Source organism: Aplidium turbinatum, chromosome 6 (genome assembly GCF_918807975.1).
Source record: "Aplidium turbinatum chromosome 6, kaAplTurb1.1, whole genome shotgun sequence".
Taxonomy (NCBI): Eukaryota; Metazoa; Chordata; class Ascidiacea; order Aplousobranchia; family Polyclinidae; genus Aplidium; species Aplidium turbinatum.
Genome location: NC_137477.1, coordinates 11335630 through 11355420, shown reverse-complemented (window position 1 = coordinate 11355420; position 19791 = coordinate 11335630). Strand labels below are relative to the sequence as shown.

The following is a 19791-nucleotide window of genomic DNA, read 5'->3' as shown; positions in this document are numbered from 1 at the left end:
TGAACGTGTTTGCCGAACAATGCAAAAATGTAAGGCAGTGGCTATTTGACCGGCTCCGGTCTTTGAATCTGAAACACTATTTGACCGGTCATGACGTCACTACATAAGCACTTTTTCTCTTTCAAAGCAAAAGACGATAAGCGCGTTAAGTTTTAAATTCAACACGTTTACTTCAACTGAGTCCGTGGCGCATACGTAACGTCTCGGGCTGCCATTTTAGAGGGAATGAGTTCGATACTATCCGGAAGCGTTCTTTTTTTTTTTTTTTTTTTAACTACAAAAGGATACAAACTGATATGAATGAATCAACAAGTGAATAAAAAAGTTTCAAAACGAATTAAAAAAGTTTTTCTAGTCTTTATTTTTAACAAATTCCTTTCATTTCTTAGCACAATTTCTCTGAAAAAATCACACCTTCTAATAGGCTGTAAGATTACGTTTCGCTGAAGTCCGAAGTTAAAAATTAAATCCAGTCTCATTGTCGCACAACAATCAGTCAAGTTTCAAATCATCATCTCAACCAACCCTTCAAGACAACTTTCCACTTTCAAAAATTTAGTTAAAAAAAAAAAAAAGAACGCTTCGGGATAGAACCGAACTCATTCCCTCTAGAATGGCAGCCCGAGACGTTACGTATGCGCCACGGATTCAGTTGAAAAAAACGTGTTGAATTTAAAGCTTAAGGCGCTTATCGTCTTTTGCTTTGAAAGAGAAAAAGAAAAAAGTGCTTATGTAGTGACGTCATGACCGGTCAAATAGTGTTTCAGATTCAAAGACCGGAGCCGGTCAAATAGCCACTGCCAAAATGTAATGCGTCGTTCGGCAAACACGGTCACAAAAAATAAAAAACGCTTCTGCGTAGTATCGAACTCATTCCCTCTGGAACACCAACCGGAGACGTATCCTACGCACCACCCAATCAGTTAAACACAATAGTCAAATTTAGAACTTATATAGGCACTCTTCTCGTCTTTTGCTTTGAAAGAGAAAAAGAAAGAAGTGCCTATGTAGTGACGTCATGACCGGTCAAATAGTGTTTCAGATTCAAAGACCGGCACCGGTCAAATAGCCACTGCCTATTTATTTTTTCGAATTGTGAAAAATTGGTCTCATAGGTTTTATACTTGCCTCAATATAGGCTAGAGTAGATTTTTTTTCAATTTTTTTTATTTTATAACACAATGCAGTATAGATTTAAAGCTTGTGTGAAGGCATTTAATTTTTTTCAGAGCTTTATTTCTCATCTATTTTAAACTAAAAAAAGCTCTAAGAAGATGAATGTTGATGACGGGTTTGATGAATATGATTTGTTTGAAGCAGAATTTGCTGATCAACTTGAAGTTCTGGATGAATTAGAAGGTATAAAATGCCTTTATATATGCCTACATGCTTTAACAATTTTGATTAGAAGTAGCTCTATTTATAGTGCCACAGAGCCTACCTAGCGTCCATGTGCGTATTTGCAACCATTGACATAATTTTGTCCACGGCACAAATTGAAACCAATTTGACAGAAAAGACTTTAACGGTTTAGGCTACCGTATTTATCAATCAATATTATCACAACTTTTGTAAGTTTTATTTTTTTACGCCAACAATGTGACTTTTTTTGGTTTTCGATTATTATAGTCTAGCCCAGTGGTTCTCAACGGGGGGGGGGGCGTTTTGATTTTGCAGGGGAGCGGTATGATTACCTCGGCTTAAAGGGGGGCGTTTTGATTATTAGGACCATTCTGGTTTAACACATCTACCGCCTAGCATAACGATTTCGTCAAAGCTCGTATCTTGGTGGTAGCATTTCCTACCTCATATTATACCTTGTGGAAAAGGGATTCAGCTGTATTGTTCTGCTACGTACCAAACAGCAAAGCCCATTTGATATATCCAATTACGGTATCCATAAGAGGTGATCTTCGAATGTTTCTCACTGGCTTTACACCGGATGTGAAGAAACTGGCTCTTTCTCACCAAGCCCAAGGTTCACACTGACTACCAGTAGGCCTTTTGCCTACCGTTTTCATGCTCGCAAATATATATTTGCTTTTCATCAAATATAGTTACTACTTACTAGTCTCTAAAACCCTTACAGCCTGTTTTACCCTAAAAGGGGGATCATCAAAAGGTCCTTATTCTAATAGATATAGAATTCTATTTGAATAAAGACCTTCTGATAATCCCCCTTTTAAGGTAAAATAGGCTGTAAGGGTTTTAGAGACGGGCAACTAGCCTATATTTGATGTAGGCTAATTCGCTTTGCTTGGCATGGAGCACTTTTTGTAACTAGTATTAATAGCATTTATTGTTTTATATTCGCTTTTCGTAATTAATCGTTTTTGTTGGGGGGGGCGGTAACATTTTACCAGTTCATGAAGGGGGCGTTGGACCAAAAAAGGTTGAGAAACACTGGTCTAGCCTATACATTTTTAGAAAAACTTCGTTTTTTATAAAAAAAAGAAGGCATCCTGACTTTCAAGCGACATAAAAATAAATATGTCAACAAGCAGTGCTTTTATGAGGGTCTGCATGTTGTTGCTGTCATCGCATTACTTGCCGGTTTCCGTGTATTTTTTACAGATTGTTTTATTAAACGGATTGTGCAGAATTATTCCGGCAGAATGACAGTGGTGTTTGCTGTATTTTGGAATTAAAGCAGCAATCACAAAATGCGTTACTGTAATTTTATTACATGCAACAATGCTACCAAATTATTACACGCTTAAGAGTATGACAATAACGATTTAATGTTTAAGTTAACAAATACGATTTTCAGAGGTCCTTGAAAAAAATGGTCCCAAATATGCACATCAAATCATGCAATTTTTATATATTTTTGTCATTGCGCTTAGCTTAGTCATGTGAACAGTCACAAGCAATGTTTATAAGATTTTGCTTTAAAGTTTCAATCAGTAAAATTTGTGTGCTGTTGTCTTACAACTTGTTTGTGTGTTTTAATAAGTTGGGAAATAGTGTTTTGATCATGTATAATATAAAGTTATTTGATAATTTACCAGAAGTACCAAAAACAACTTATATTGAGGTGAAATAACAGAAAACAAGTTTTTGTGATATTAAATTGTGCAAGTTTGTGCTTTAAAACCTAATGCAAAAAAATGTAACTATTTTATGTTTTTAAGATAATTGGGTGGTGGTGACTGAGCGAGTAGGATATACAAAGTTTCTTTCTAAAAAATGAAATCACTAATCAAAGCTTTTTTTCTGTAGAAAATCTTTAAAGATTTTCTATCCATAAATACTTTCATTAGTTTAAACAAAACTTTTTAATAGCAAAAACTTTCCATATGAAGAAAAGTTGTAAGACAGCCATGTTCTATTGTTCCTGGTCTGGTATTGACACAAAAGCTGAAAAGTTATTATATATATGAAACTTGCAATTGTGTGCATGACTGCTAAGGTGTTGCTTATACCTCTGAAAAAATTGGACTTGGTCTGATTGCACCCACTTTTTTCCTGTAGTGGTTTTGTGAAAAAAAACAGCAATGCAAATTTTATCATGTTTGGATTAAATTATAATTACTTTGATTTCACTGACCATGCTAAACAGTATTTTTATAAATGTTTTGATAAAATAACTTTTTTGCAGGAAATATTCCGTCACATCAAACTAGAGTTACAGCAGAACTCCAGACCGATCTTCCCAACTTGAAACCAAAAAGTGCAAGCAAGCGTAAAAAATTGTTCTCTCCTTCAAAAAATGAAAATATTTCAATGACGGATTTATTTTCAATGGAAGGTGATGGTGATCTCATCATTGCTGGAGATGAAATTACTGAAGGTAATAAAATTGAAAGATAAAAATCAATGTGAAAAAGCATATATATATTATATTGTAGTTTTGTTTCAAGTGCTTCAATTTCTTGTAAATGTTGTGATTATGAAATAGTTTCTTGCTTTGTTATGGTGACTTTATGCTAGGTTACCAGAGGGTGTTAAAAAGATAACTAGCTTTATGTTTGATTTTTGTCAGTATTTTGCAGCAAAATAACACAGCACAAAAATGTTTAAAACAAAACTAAAGAAATTTGTAGTGTACAAAATTCAAACTAACGCAACATTGCCACTCAATTTGATTGAGTAAAAAACTTAACTTCCCAGCCAATAAGTCTATACATTCACAAATCACAGTTGTTTGACATCAACAGACGTTGAATCAATGTGAGATAAGGTTAAATAAGGTGAAAATCATAGCAGATTTCTTTAGACATTGTAATTTAAAAGAATTTTATGCTCATTATTTCTAGATCAAGCCAGTTATGCTAACTGATAAAACGTCAAAATATGGCTGTTTATCATCTTAAACATCTTGTGTTATACCTCACACTCACCAGATGATGCAAGAAAATATTTTATAATTAGATGCATCATGCATGGTAAACAGTCTCAATCTGTATGTTATTTGTTGTGATGTTAGCTGGTATTACATGCCTGCAGTTGTTGACTGTGCTTTGTCATATGGTATCAGTTGGCATTTATGTGTATTAGGGTGTGACAGCCGCCCTGACCTTTTTAGAATTTGCCTACCTTTTTTTTGGTGGTGAGGTTTTACCTGTATAAGATTCCTGTAAAGTTTCAAAAAAATTGGTCAAGGTTTAGAGGTGGCCCGTGGCCACTAAAGTTTTTGGGGGGTGCACGATGTATTTTTAGGGGTGCTTTTGCTATATCTCGGTTCCTAGACATGATAGAAGGTCGTTTTATAGCTCAATCGATGCAGAATAAGCAAATTTGTATTAGACTTGTGAAGAAACTATTTGCCTAAAATGTTTAGTTTTTGAGTTATTTGAGAAAAACCCGTTTTTTGCACAAATTTTGTGAAAAATTGTTACATATGAATTGAATATTTTATCATTTTCACTTTTTTTTCTTCTTAGGAACACCTGGAGAAGTACAGAAGCTGTAACTCTTCAAAGTTTAAACCTAAGTTACCTCATGTTTTGTTTTGTTAGAAGCATAGAAACTGAACACTAACACTGTGTTTACTGTTAAGGCAATTTTTATGGTGGTAAGTGCTAATTTATATTACATGCTATGTCACAGTTTAAAGATCATCATCATCAACCAATTTTGATTATACAGGCCATGAATTAATCCTCATGTCGAGGGTGTGGCCTGTCTGTCGAGAACGAAGTCTTCCCTTCCACACCTCATTTATTGGGTTGACAGAGTTCATGTTCAGGGCTACAAGGTCATGTTTTACAAGTTCTTCCCAAGAAAGTTTTGGTCTACCTTGACCCCGCTGTGCTGTGATGTTAACACATCTGACCTGTGAGATCCAGCTTGAGCTGCGCTCAACGAGACCAAGCCATCTCAGTCTACCTAATTGGAGGACTTCACTGATGTCTTTTATTTTGAGCTTTGATAGAAGTGTCCCAAACTGGATGTTGTCTTCAGGCTTGAATAGGCGAGTCCATCTTACCATCAGAGCGATGGCCAGCAGATATAAGGATCAAGAAGGGGATGATTGTGAAGATCTGCTATGAAGCCCTAGCACAGGGATTTGTGATGGATGATTATGAGGAGCTAGTCAAACTAGTGCTTTTGCATCTTGGTGAGGGAGCTGAGACTTTTGGAGGTTTTCTACATCCGGGTGCTTGTCACCACGCCAGATGGATGGCCAAGATTTTATACTGTATTAAGATCGTTCTTCTCACTAAAGTTATTACTAGAGATCTTCCTGCAGGTTTTATATGTTCAAAGCAACAGCTAAAGAAAATCCAAAAAATTGTTCAGCTTGTTGTATATTCCTATGTGCCATGGTGGCTAACCACTTTTGTGTCAACTTCTGCTCCTTGCAACGCACCTAGAACTTATCAACGTCAACGAGTATGAATAAATCGAAAGCAGTATGGCCAAAGCAGCTCTTAAAGCTCTAAAGGGGCACATGTGATATCTTAGTGAAGAACTTATCTCCCTTACCCTTTTCGATAGCAGTGTGTCTGACGAGACAAAGCAGAAAATTGTTCAAAAGCTGCCAAGCTTCAAAGATCCTGAACATTCTTTGAAAAGAGAAGGAAGTGATTTTGGCAAACCCTCCTTTCCTTCCGTTGCTACAAAACCAACAGATGACTTGAGCTCCTTTGTTGGAGAAGATTCTTGGAGCTTCTTCAGAATCTTGAGGATTGACACGACCTTTTTAAGTGTTGGTGTTGTCGATTGGTGCCAGAACGGCAGCTACTGTGAAGCAAAGAAACGGGTTTCAAATCTTTGTGTTGTTAATGATGCAGCAGAAAGGGGTGTCAAACTGTGCCAAGACTTTATAGACACTACTAAGACAGAAGTTTCATTTCAAAATATTCTTCAAGTAGTTGAGAACAGCAGAAATTCTATGCCCAATCAGCGTAAACAATACTTACATCCATCTCGGTGTTGGTTTCTTACATTGTGATTTTTATCATCGCTGTTCCTTGCTCTCAAATGTATTTTGTGATTTTGTTTAACATTAACTAAACATGTGAATTCATCATTTCATTGATTTTCCATGTGTTTTAGCCCAAGAAGAAAAGGTGCTAAGAACATTTTTCTCACAAATATGCAAAAAACAGGTTTTTCTCAAATAACTCAAAAACTAAACATTTTAGACTGAACATTTGTTCACAAGTTTGATATAAACTTGCCTATACTGCATCGATTGAGCTATAGCATGACCTTCTATCATGTCTACGAGCTGAGATATAGCAAAAACGCCCCTAAAAATGCATCGCTCACCCCCAAAAACTTTAGTGGCCACAGGCCACCTCTAAACCTTGACCAATTTTTTTGAAACTTTACAGGAATCTTATACAGGTAAAACCTCACCACCAAAAAAAAGGTAGGCTCAGTGAAACCAAGTTTTAAAAATCATGGGGCGGCTGTCACACCCTAATGTGTATTAAATCATCACTAAGTATTCATCTAAATACGTAGTTTATTAAGCAAAGAAATTTTCATGTCAGGAAACTAAATTTCAATAGCTCATCATTCTGTGGCTCTCAATTGGTGAAATATTAGAAAAGCGACCAACCAAACAGCAAATGTTGTTTTTTTACGTTGATTTAACATCTGCAAAGTTTGGGTAATAATGTTGAAAAACGACTAATTTGCTGTTTGGGTAGTTTACAAACAATGAAAGTCACAAAACTTTCAAATTGCAGTATTATAATTCAAAGATATATACCTATTTTCTTAACCAGTTACGGTAAGCTTTTTGCATTGTAGCCCCCAAAAGCAAGAGATCAAAGTTAGATGATCTTTTAATGAACTTGAACAAGCCCAGTCTTCCTACCACCTTGGATGTTGATAGAGATGAAGCATTGGAAAGGTAATGGCTATTTTTAAAATCATTTGTTAAGGCTATTGTGTGTTATTAAATACTTACAGTTCTTAATGTGAAGAACGTAAAGTTGTAAAATTGCTGAAACTTGCCTAAAAACCTCTTTTCACTGGACAATTAACAATTGACATTGCCTATTAATACCAATATGTAATGCTCACATGAGCGTATTTTTCCTAGTAGAGATGTATCAACATGTTGATGTGTTGATGGCTATTCAACCGGGTGATGAAAGGCGAAAGCTCTTGGTGGATTAAAACAGTGCTTGGTTGACATCGTTCAAGAGCATGCCGCTGTGCCTTTGGCAAGACAGTTACCACAGCTACAGTGGCCTATGTCTTAGAAAAAACTGTCAAAATTCACCATTTCTCATTTTAGAAATGTTTTGTTACGACCAAAAATATGATTTTGAACAATTCGATTTGTTACGTTCTTGCATTCGAATATCACTCTTAGTTAACATTTAAACTTTATAAAACGCTTCAAGATTTGATGAAAGTCCTTGTTATTCTACAATTTAAATAGTCTATCGTTGTGCTTTTTATTCCCATAGCACTAAAGCGTTATATGTACTCCTAGTTTGTACATACTGCAAACGTGGCACTGTATCGCACAATCTCGCCAAGAGTTGTTTTTAGTTGGCATCTAATTGCTGCGATTTGCACTGCATCTGTGGAAATTTTTTTATTGTGATTGTTTATAGGTTAGAAGAAAGAAAACGAAGGGAGTGTATTGGGACACCTCAAATATTGGAAAAAATTAGAAAGTATCGAGAAAAACGACATAAAACCCAAGATTTTCTTTCAACAGAAGGTACTTTTTTGGCTCATATGTTTTATTTTAAAAGTTGAGCGTTTTTTAAATTCTGCAAATTCTGACCATGTGGTGCGGATAACTCTTTTTATATGATGTTTGCCGCACCATTTAAGTTTTACGGTGGTAGTTTGATGTAACTTGAACTTGTTTTCACAGTGCTACCCCAGACCAATCCACAGTCGTCATTCTATCTCACAAAGGTCCTGGTATACCCGCCTGTGAATAGTGACTCAATTTCTGCCACGTCCTCTGAAGGCCAGAGAGTTTATATGAGAATAAGACGTGACAACAGACAGGTGCAAAATCGTGGTAGTATTTGCGTAGATTTCAGGTAGAATCACGTTTAAAATAATTTTTAATGTATTTTTGTACGACTTTAGTACGACAACGTAATCATAAGATTTCGTGCGTTTGGTTAAAACTCGTTTATTGATATGTTTCTTTTTTGCTTTATGTTTTTATGACACAAAATATAGATATTTTGACCTCTTTCTCACTCTGGCCACTGGTCAGGCTGGTAGAATTTGCTGCAATTCCTCTGATTTTTTTTGGTCCAGGTTGTTTTGTTCACTATTTCATTCTTTTTGATATTATTTGTACGCATCAGGACCTAACATTTGATGGTTTAAATGTTGCATCTGTGTTAGCTGTTTGTACATCATATAGTTATCCAAACAACCATAGGCATAGTGTTAAATCGTGTATCACTAACTTGCTGCCCATTGCGGTGGGTGTAGTTATGCACGGTTCGTTTGCCTTCTATATATTTATGGCGAAAAGTGATACGAAAACGTAAGCCCACTTTGCATACGTAGTATTATAGCCGTTTGTTTCTTTTCAGTCCTTGAAAATAAGTCATCTGAAGAACGCTCCCAAACCCAGTCGACTGCTCCCACTCACAATGACGGAAATGAGGCAAATTATTTTTGATGAGGTATTGCATTTAACTAGACCCGTTATTTTAAACATCGTATTTTAATTAGGTGAGTTCGTCCAAGAGCTTCAATTAGATCACAAGCTGTTCCACCAATTGATAATTTTGCAATTGTTTTGTCTATGAACTAGTTGAAAATAATTTCATGCTACTTTTGTCCAGAAACAATACGACGCTGTAGCAGAGTCACGCAAAATCACTGAAGAAACTCGTCGGGAAAATATTTTGTCGTCGAGCAATGGTGTCTTGTCGGAGAGCGCTTTAATCGCCGACGACACTTGCAATGAAGATGAGGGTGTGTACAGTGAAGAGGATAACTCCCAAGACGGGTTGTGGGTCACCAAATACGCCCCTACGCGTTACACTCATTTATTGAGCGATGAGGTATATATTACTTAAACTTTTTTTGTCTCAAATGAGGCTGTTGTGTTCTTACCATGTTCTCTCATGTACTGTACTGGTCGCACTGTGGCAACTGTTATTCAAATATTTCAGTTTGTTCAGTCTTGATTCAGATTACGCTTTAGGTCACATTATGTTAACACCTGTTTTTAGTTTTTGCATGAATCACTAAGACCGGTTGCTGTTTTGAAAAATTGTCGGATTCATAAAAAGATTCCTTTCTAAACGTTGTAATGTTAAACCAACTTGATGTGTATTGTCAATTGAAAAGATGATTTTTTTTATGTTCGATGTATTTGTATCAATCTTATGGAATATGAATGCTACGTTAGACTTCGTTAATCGAATCTGTCTAGATTCTAGAAGAATAGTCATCTTCCACTTTAAATCGATAGTCTTAGCAAATCGATAAAACGTTGCAAACACCTCAATTTTACTAATCATATGATTTAATGTTTACTTAGAGCGTGAATAGAGCTTTACTGAGATGGTTGAAACTTTGGGATAAGGTTGTGTTTGGCCGTGATCCACCTCTACGCAAACCTGTACCTTCCGAAAGCCATTCCAAGCAGCAAAAGTTTTCTAAAAAGTTCAAGAAGAATTTCGATGAAAACTCCATTGAAGTATGACGTGTTTGCATAGTGTGAGTGTGACAGTAACGTCTTATATTATTCGACGACAAAGACTACTGTAGTCTTTTGCCATAAAAAAAATCCAAAAACAGGAAGCTTTTTTCAGATCTGTGAAGTTTCGAGTATGGTAATGTTTTACATAATTTTTTTTTTCATTTAACTTCACCGAAAGCAAAATCGTGCAACTGCTTTGCAGCTATATCGACAATTCCACAAACTAAATTCTTGAAGAGTGCTCTAACTTTTAATTCTGTTGTATAGGTATTAACTGACATTAATCATTTCACTCAGGAGCTAGACGGCAGCAACCGTCCTACCCTAAAGACTGCATTGTTGTGTGGACCCCCTGGGTTGGGGAAGACTACCTTGGCCCACGTCATCGCCAAGCATGCAGGCTACCATGTTGTAGAGATGAACGCAAGGTGTGTTTGATGTTTGCATTTCAAGACATGTTAGTTTTGCAGTGTAAATTTCCGTCTAACCCAATGATTAAAGTATCCATCGGCTGCTTTCCTGTTATGCTGTTTTGACGTCCAAGAGGATTGATTGATCTTTGATTTCGCTTAATGTTGCCTTCGGTTGCGTTGTCAGCTGTACAAAGCTTCTGAAGGCAAACCTTACTGTTGTTAGCGGATAGGAGAGTTGTGGACATATCAAAAATAGTAATTGCATGATATGAAAACCGGTTTTGAAATATAATTTAAGTCTAAAAATTAAAACCAGATAAATAAGCTGCAGCAACGGCAAGCACTTTTGTCAGAGCAGTCTGCTTCAAAATCGTCGCGATTTGAGAGCGCCTGTCTGACACTTGATAGATCGTGTCGTCTGTTCAATACCTACCGGAAGCACTCATCTTTTTAGTTTGATAAATTCAAGGGGTCATCCAGATACAACGATTTGTTCAAGTTGGAAAACAACAAACAAGCTGTTGGTCATTTGGTGTAAGAGTGACCGTGAACTGCACTACTCGCTTATCCAATAATTGCGAAAATACTTTTAAAAGCTGAGTTTAAAATCACGATCTGATTGTATGTAACTGCCATGCGGGGACCCGTCATTTAACCCAAATCTTCAGCGCCAATGAGCACGATGATTTATTGTGATTTTTCAGTGACGATCGAAGTGTCGAAGCTTTTCAGAAAAAGCTGGATGAAACAACGCAAATGAAATCCGTGTTAGGGTCAGAACAACGGCCCAATTGTCTCATTATCGATGAGATTGACGGAGCCCCGCAGGTTGGTGTACGAATGTACAAAATTCTATCCTTTACATGATTCATAGAAGGAATATTACCCTCTGACTAAGCTTCTTCTTATGCTTGATCTCAACATGTGCAGGCTTTGCATCGTGTATAGGTTTAGTTACCTGAGTTAACAGCTTAAAGTTTTCTCTTGTAGGGTTATTGGCATCTAATTCATGTTAAGTTGTTTTCTGATATGCTGACTTTGCTGGGAATTGAACCACCAACGCATTCTCAGCTACTGAGGTTGATAATAATTTCAAACTTTATGTACTTCGAGTAATGTTGATAATAATTTGCTTTTTGCCCAACTAATAACTTTTTTCTCTTCAATTTAAGGCTGCCATCAATGTGCTATTGAACGTTTTGAACAAGACCAGGAAGTCCGATCCAAAGAAGAAGAAATCGAAAAAAGATACCAACAGCATTTTGCTTCGACCGATCATATGCATTTGCAACGATTTGTAAGTGATTTGTTGTTCTAACTCCTACTCTTGTTAGCAAAATATGTATTTAGACGTTTAATCAACGTAATAACGGCGTATTTTGATATCCAGAGGCTGAACATGATGATTTATTCATAGTCTGATCATCTGAAAAATACATGAATCAAAAGCATTCGTTTCTATCCGTTTAGATATGTTCCGGCGTTGCGCCAACTGAGACAGCAAAGCCACGTCCTTCAGTTCCCTCCCACAACTTCTGACAAGCTTGCTTCCAGATTGAGACAGGTATCTTAAAATGGTCACTTTTGTAAACTGTGAATGAATATTAATGTAAGTTGAGGAATATTTTAATTTTACAAAAGCCAAAACTAAGTCTAACATGTTGAATCAAATGAATGATAAAAGTTCATATCTAATTACATGTGCCGAGTTCGATCTTAACGCTAGTCCGCTAGCCAATGGCTAGTGAAAATTTGCGCGGACTAGTAGAAATGTTGCAGTACTAGTCCGATTGGCTAGTGAAAATATTCGCCGGTGAAAAGTTTTGGTTTACAAAATGGCGATTGGCGACGTCACTCTGAAATACTGCAAAAATTTGCCTGCCAGAGGCGAAATTGCACGAAGAAGGCTGCAAAGTCGCTCAACTGAGCACGTGACATATGCTGATTCTGATTTTGACATGTCCTCTGATTCTGACAGCGAAGAAGAGCTTGTTGTCACTGTGTAATATTAATACGACCCCAAGCTTGAACATTTTTACAAACAATATTTTGTTTGACTTTTATTTCGTTTTTTTCCTTCTTCTTTGGATTGCTACCTTGTCGTAGTTGAAGAGCTCGTGTGCCTCCGTGACCTAAAGAGTTATGCTAACCCAACAAGCCAGACAGGTCTGACGGTAGAGGCCTAACCAAACGCAATCCATCCAATAGTCCACTTCTTTTGACAGTGAACGAATATTATGTATTGTACCACCCTGGCGAGTGGCGTGTCATCTCGTACTACAGATGCACACAATGTAATATTAAAACATAAATAAATATTAAGCACACACCGCATGCCACATTTATTTTTTATGTTTTAAAATTGCATTGTTTGCGTCTGTAGTACGAGAAGGTGTTTTAGTGCGTATTGTTGCTCTCTTGTGCGTCCTGAAATCTGAAAGCCTTTACTTTAGTTAGTTTCAGTCTAAGCCAAAGCACTTATCTTAATACGTCATCAGACAAGTGAAAAGTCAGTAAACTGGTCGGACTAATGAAAAATCGTGCGGGCTAGTGAAAACGGGGAGCAACTAGTCCGGTGGGCTAGTGAAAAAAAAAGTTAAGATCGACTCCTGAATTTTTGTAGTGCATAGAATGTGTTTGTTTTCAATTTACATTTTGTATTTCCAATCTAATTCCTCCCGCTAAAGGTTTCCGTTCGTGAACGATTGTAAACTTACTAATTTCAATAAAACTTTGACTCATTCTGGATTTGTGTGCAAACCTGTTGGACCGACTCCGTGCTATTCTTTGTTACTGTCTGTTGTGGCATTCTACCGCTGGAAAAGCATGAATGCTAGTGAGAATGTTGTAATTCTCCACCTGTCCTCGTATGTTTTTAGATGTGTTACAATCAAGGGTTGCGCTGTGGCATGACGACATTGCTCGCCCTGTGCGAGAAATCGGGAAATGACATAAGGACCTGTATCAACACCTTGCAGTTTGTGAAATCTAAAGGAAAAAAGGGGTATGTGAATGGCTTTTATTGGCCAATTTAAAATGGGCTTTGTAGTTACTCTTACAGCGCTTCAATGACTAGTCAAGCAACACACAATAGTTTTAAACCTCAGTTTGTCAACAAAGGTTTTATCCCATTGCATTGGGAGGGTGTGGGATTTTGGGTTAAACCGTACATTTGGTTATAGCATTTTTTTCAAAACTCTCTTAAAACTAGTATACAACACACCTGTACAGTAGTATGCACTCAAACAGAGATGCCTGGGGTTAAGCGGGTAATTGTGCAACTTTTGCAGGTTGGATCTTGGGACGATAAAAAACCTTTCGATTGGTCAAAAGGACCAACACAAGTCGATCTTCTACGTCTGGAACGAGTTGTTTCAACAACCGAAAGACCAAAGGTGGGTGATTGGCAGCAAAATCAGTTAATTGAAGATGTTTCTTATAGCGGATTTATTTCCTGTATTAACTGAATTACTTGATGATACCACTGTCATTGAATAAGAGAAGACGGGCTTCGATTTTTACGCGTCACATATTTTTCAAAAGCGAGTCTTCATAACGTAGTAACCTACAATTAGTTTTGTTTAAAATTTAGAGCGAAAACGCTCTTATGCCATGAGATTAATTGATGCATCAGCCTTAGCACACAACCTACACAAAACACAAAAATTTTTGCGTAAAATTCCAATTATTCAGGAAAATGGATCGAGACTCCCAAGCCCTGCAGCATTCTTTGGCGGATGGTCAGAAAATGACTCAGTATTCAGCTCGCTTCTATCACATCTTGAACATAGTGTTGTCGAATGGGGAATACGAAAAGACCTTGCAGGTTTGATTGTGGTCGGTCCAGAATATACAATTCGCTGAAACTTGTTTTGCATGAAACGTCTTCAAAATTTTACGTTTCTCAACACTCGTGCAAGACATTTTGGAATCAATTATGAATTTTACCAATACACGTGAATCAGCGATGCATTTAAAAACCGGCTTTTCGTAGTCGAAGTAAAAAGTCTTCTGAGTTTCTTTTGCGTTTTTATTATGTAATTTATTATGTAATTTTGCGTTTTTATTATGTACATTACGCTTGTACGTTCTTGAATATATTTACAAAATGAAAAAGTTGATTCAGTGTTACAAGAAATAGTTTTGATAATTTAAACAACCTTCAAATTATTATATATTCAAAGCATTCATTTTTGATTGATAGTGATGAAAACAGGCTGTAAACATTACCTAGTTCCAATTTCACATCGGCTTGCTTTCAAAAATGGTTTTCAAGTGAAAATTTTGATGACGAAAAACAACTGTAAACCGAAAATTATATAATTCCGGAAAAGCCTTGGCTTAAAATTTGTTGTTGTTGTTTTGAGTTTGACTTCGGCTTTCATTGTTACGTTTGCAAACTTAAACCCTCATCTCATTTAGGGAGTGCACGAGAACTTCCTTTTTATGAAATTCAAAGATGCCAGAATGAAGGTGGTTAACTATGCTATGGAGTGGCTCCTCCTGTACGACAGTTTGTCCATGGAGACATTGAGCCACCAAGAGTGGGTCCTGATGCGGTACGTTCCTTACCTCTTTGTCAACTTCCATCTGCTTTTTTCTTGCCTCTCTCCTCCCAGGATCCAGTTTCCACACAAAGCACAAGAGGTGTGTTGTGTTTTGCTTCATGTTATCTCATGTAAGTAGAGTTTTCACTAAGTCACCGCTACAGCACCCATACTAGGTCAGACCATGGCCACCTGGAGATGCGGCCTGATTTGTCACATTTTGCAGATTTTGATTACAGCTACTGCTAGTGTTTGACTGACATTTTCTGAGATTTTTTTACTTTTTGCTGTCTCTTAATGATATAAAAGATTTTTGTTGCCTTGGGGAAGCAATAGAAAATGAGAAAAAGTAAGTTGAAAAACGCTCAATCAGACTGTTAATGAAAAATTAACAGTCTGACTAAAATCTTCAAAATCAAATTTTCTTTGCTTTTCAGCATCTGATGATGTTAAAACCTATTGCGTCATCTGGGGAAAACAGTAAAGAAAGTGTAAAAATATAATTTAAAATTTTTTTTATTTAAACATTCTCCCAAAGTTAGCAAAAATCAAAATCAGTCCGTATCTTTAGGTAGCCATGGTCAGACCAAAAAACTGCTAACATGATGTAAAGCGCACTGAAGACGCTGATTCAATGTTAACTAAAGAAAAGGCGAACTGGTAGGAAAGTGCAGTTTGCGTGAAACTTAATTTGTGAATTGAAACACTTAGTAGAAAGAACGCAGTCGGCGAATAAGCTGGATAAATTACACTTTACTGTATTTAAACAGGATGTCATATTTATAATGTTAATTTATCAATTTCCACATTTCCAATACGTAAAAAAGATCTAAAATAATGTCAAAAGAACGTTTTTTTTCTGAAACTTGTGCTATTTTTTCAGAACAGGCAAAACCTTCAGAAAAGTGAAAACATACTAACAACTTTGCACTCCGAGATGTCTCCATTAGTCCGTTGCTTTACGTCCCAAACCGTTGCTGTGTTGGATGTAGTGCCCTACCTGCTGGCCATCATGACGCCAAATCTTCGTCCGGTAGGTAGAAATAGAGCGTAAAGGTTCTGTAGATGTCTTGAACTCCTGTAATTAGTGGAGACGATGGAAAGATTTGCTTGCTTTTGTAACTTCGAGTGACCAATTTGTATAACAAAGTTATCTCGTGCTGTAGGCTAAGTGCGAATGTTTGCGAGCTGTATCAAATTTATTCCTCAAAACTGTCATACTAGTTGAACTCACGTTATGGCAGGACTGGATCAATCTGCTCTGTCGAACTTTCAACAAAATTGCTTTATATGACCGTAAAAAAATTAAACAAAAATCCAAATTTTTTTTCTTGATATATTAATTATTAATCTGTTCTTTACATGTAGGTCAACAAACAACTCTATAGTCCTTTTGAGAAGAAGCAGCTATCAGATCTGGTGCTGTCAATGCTTTCTTACAACCTAACTTACAGACAGGAAAGAAATCAAGAAGGTCAATTCAGTTATGTTCTTGAACCGTAAGTTCGTTTGCGTTACAGTGTTTGTTTTCAAAGTTGACCAAAACAATGAACAATGCGCATTATCATGAACGTATACGCTATTTGCATATTTTTAAGTTTAATTAATTTTGTACATGTTTTCCTTAAGGTGAGAAAGCAATGTTACGACATTAGACTTTATTTTAGACTTGACCGCAGCGCAATATATCAGAAGACGTCGCAGTGGCTTGTAGTGGTAGGAATCTTTTCTCAATTTATCGTTTTCTGATTTGTTCATGAACGGTAACTTCTTTGCAGGGACATGGGTGAAGTGTGCAATTTCATCGACAAAGAAAAAAGTTCTCGAAAGCAGCTGCCTTACGCCATCAAGCAGATAATATCGAAAGAGGTCGAGATGGAGAGGATGCGGAGAAGCGAGAGGCTAATGACTGGAAGACTGGAGGGGGACAACCAAGTGGTTAGATTTGAAATAAAAAGAAAAATAACCTGACTGTAATCATCAACCAATTTTGATTATACAGGCCATGAATTAACTCTCATGTTGAGTGGCCTGTCTGTCTGCCTGTGAACAGCGAAGTTTGCCTCTTCACACTTTGTATAAAATATAGTCCATTGGGTTGGCAACAATACAAAAAACTGTCATTCGATGTTGTTTTTCAGAACTGTGATAAAGCTGAGAAGAAGATGAAACCCGCTACCACGGCTATCGTCCCAAATCACAAGAAGCGATTAGAAAACAATTTAAAAACGATTTCAGTCCCACGTGAAAAGGTAAGCAAAGTTTGTTTTTTTTAAAGCTAATTTCAACTTAATATACAATAATTTTTCGTATCCCCCATAACGTCAAAGCCAAGTCACTGATACTTCGCTCAAGGTTGTATGAATCATTCTGCATCAACCTAGGAACTAGGCTCATTCAACAACCAACTTGCTGTCCATATTACATTGTCTACTGAATTGCTGTGAAATTCTGCTTGGTCTAAATTTGCAATAAACTTAGTTTTGGAGCATTTTGTGGTGACGTCACATCATGTACATTTTTTTAACATGGAAATTGGTTTATTTTACTTCGGTGGTGTTCGCAATTGTTTAACAGTAAGATCGTCTTATCACTCATCTAGTAATCGTGTAGGACTTGACCATTTTCAAAACAAAAGTGACTTTAAATACTGTAATCTACCCTTGTGTATCTGGATGCATGGTGAAAGAAGTTTTAAATGCGACTAACATTATAAATAGACATCGCTGTTTCTGTATGCTTTATTTAAACGATAAACTGTCCAAGTGTCCAGCAAACAAAAGTTGCCCTTTTTACGTCGATTCAACGTAACCAGACGTTTTTTGGTATGGGAACGTTCAAATATTACGTAACGCTTTTTTTCGAATTTTTGACCCCCCCCTCCCCCATGTAACGCTTTTTCACTACAAATTCAGCACAAAAAACTACCATCCCGTACTCGAAAGCGTTACGTAACGTTTTGCTTGAACCCCTCCCCCCCGATGTGACGCTAACGTAACGCTTTGCATAAACCCCCCCTCCCCCTCGAAGGCGTTACGTAATATTTGAACGTTCCCTATACGGAAAATCTCTTGGTAGCGACTTGTCACCATGACTCATGACTTTTTCAGCCTGTTGTGAATTTCTTCAGTCGTTTCACGAAAATTAAGAAACTGGATCAAAATGGCGCCGAGAGAGGTGAGTCGTGAGAAATCTTCTCTATCCTCTGTCAATTGTATTTCAACAGCATGAAGCTTGACCCAGCTTCGCATGCGGAAGTGTTTTTTACCTTATACCGGTAGCCTGGACTCTCACGAGTGGCGAAGACAGTGCGGTGCGGAACTATGGGGCGGGAAATTTTGCCAATTAGAGATATAATTGGCTCCAATGATAGATGAACCACTCAACACTGTCCTACTTCCTCGTATATCTTTCCCAACGTGTTTTACCCTTGATATTCTTAGTTTACGTGGTTAATGGTTATCAATTGCCTCTGTTACAGAAATGTGAACGCTGCTATTTTGCTTTGTTTGAAATGGCGGCGTTGTCTCAGTTTGTATGAATCGTTTTCAGTGTAAAAAAACGTCGTTGATACGTCACGATGACGTAGAGAAATTCCTGATGCAGAGTGGTTATTAAATTTTATTTATTTTTATCAGTCTCGAAAAAGCCTCTGGAAGTGAAAGACCCTGGCATTGGAAACAGCCAACTCTGGTTTCGCTACAACGAAGGACTAACTAACGCCGTTCGGAGGAAGGTTTTTGTCAAAGACTTCTTATGATGACCATTCTTTTCAATTTTTTTTTTTTTATTCGATTGAATCTGCGTTGGGTTGTCTTCCATCACTTTAAAAGCGTTGTTGAGACAGATGAAGTCGGACTGAAGAAAGAAGATGCGATGGATAGAATGAGATGGAGAATATAAGTGAAGGCAATCGCTGCAAGAAAAGAATCGGCCACCTCCACTGGTGGAGACAAAATTGAGTTTTGATGATGATGTTTGAACAGTTACTTGGCAGTTTCATTATGCTATTCTGTGTACTTACTAGAGTGTTTCATATTTTCACCATTTTTGAGTTTTAAAAATCCCGGGGTCTGATGTAGGGTTATGGGTAAAAATCGACACTTTGTCTCACATCTTTACGACGCCATAACGAGCTAAAATATTTTAGGTGTCAAGTTTTACCCAAAACCATGCCACATCAGAGCCCAGGCTTTTTGAAAATCGAAAATATGAAACACTCTAAAACTTTCCATAGATGTTGAACTAACAGAGAAATATGAATTGTCTTACCAAGCTTTACAAACGCTTCTATCCTGAAAGTTTGTGGACATTGTTTTTTTTCTTAACTACTTTAGCTGAATTTCATTTGTCTTACTTCGAGCGCATGGTATAAGTTATAAACAATTGATCGTTGTTTATATCGTTGTCAGCTAAATATTAATCTTCTCACGAAAATAAACATTAATAAAAAAAAAAATTGTGACATTGTTTTGCAACGTGCAATTTACAGGTTCGGTTGTCGCACAACAGGATTAGAAGCTACTTGGGTGGTAAACGAAATAGCCAATTTCGAATACAGGCTTGCTTATTGTGCCAAAAAGGTCTTTTCATAAGTGTTTTAGATTTTATTAAAAAAAACATATAGCCTACAAAGTCCAAGTTCGTTTAAACTGAATTTCTCGCCGAATTCTTTCTTGGAAGCCCAGGAACAGATAAAACACCGCATATTCTCTGGAGTTGTATTGCT

At 36.9% G+C, this 19791-nt stretch overlaps 1 protein-coding gene across 1 annotated transcript; it reads left to right on the top strand.

Annotated features, from left to right (window-relative positions):
* The first annotated feature begins 1230 nt into the window (after positions 1-1230).
* On the top strand, positions 1231-19493 carry LOC145772071 (chromosome transmission fidelity protein 18 homolog). Its single transcript, XM_082583885.1, has 22 exons — positions 1231-1359; positions 3602-3793; positions 7210-7312; positions 8028-8137; positions 8297-8436; positions 8982-9074; positions 9237-9458; positions 9941-10099; positions 10400-10530; positions 11220-11343; positions 11688-11812; positions 11986-12079; positions 13395-13519; positions 13806-13910; positions 14209-14341; positions 14938-15162; positions 15946-16095; positions 16431-16561; positions 16841-17000; positions 17204-17314; positions 18173-18239; positions 18701-19493. The coding sequence occupies exons 1-22, from the start codon at positions 1275-1277 to the stop codon at positions 18820-18822; spliced, it is 2907 nt and encodes a 968-aa protein (XP_082440011.1). The 5' UTR covers positions 1231-1274; the 3' UTR covers positions 18823-19493.
* Positions 19494-19791: the final 298 nt, after the last annotated feature.

Excerpts from the sequence above, each read along its gene's own strand:
- LOC145772071 (XM_082583885.1), top strand. The coding sequence starts at position 1,275 with ATGAATGTTGATGACGGGTTTGATGAATATGATTTGTTTGAAGCAGAA. Across the intron at positions 13,911-14,208 it reads CAACAACCGAAAGACCAAAG|GAAAATGGATCGAGACTCCC; the intron begins GTGGGTGATTGG and ends CCAATTATTCAG. Across the intron at positions 15,163-15,945 it reads TTCCACACAAAGCACAAGAG|AACAGGCAAAACCTTCAGAA; the intron begins GTGTGTTGTGTT and ends CTATTTTTTCAG.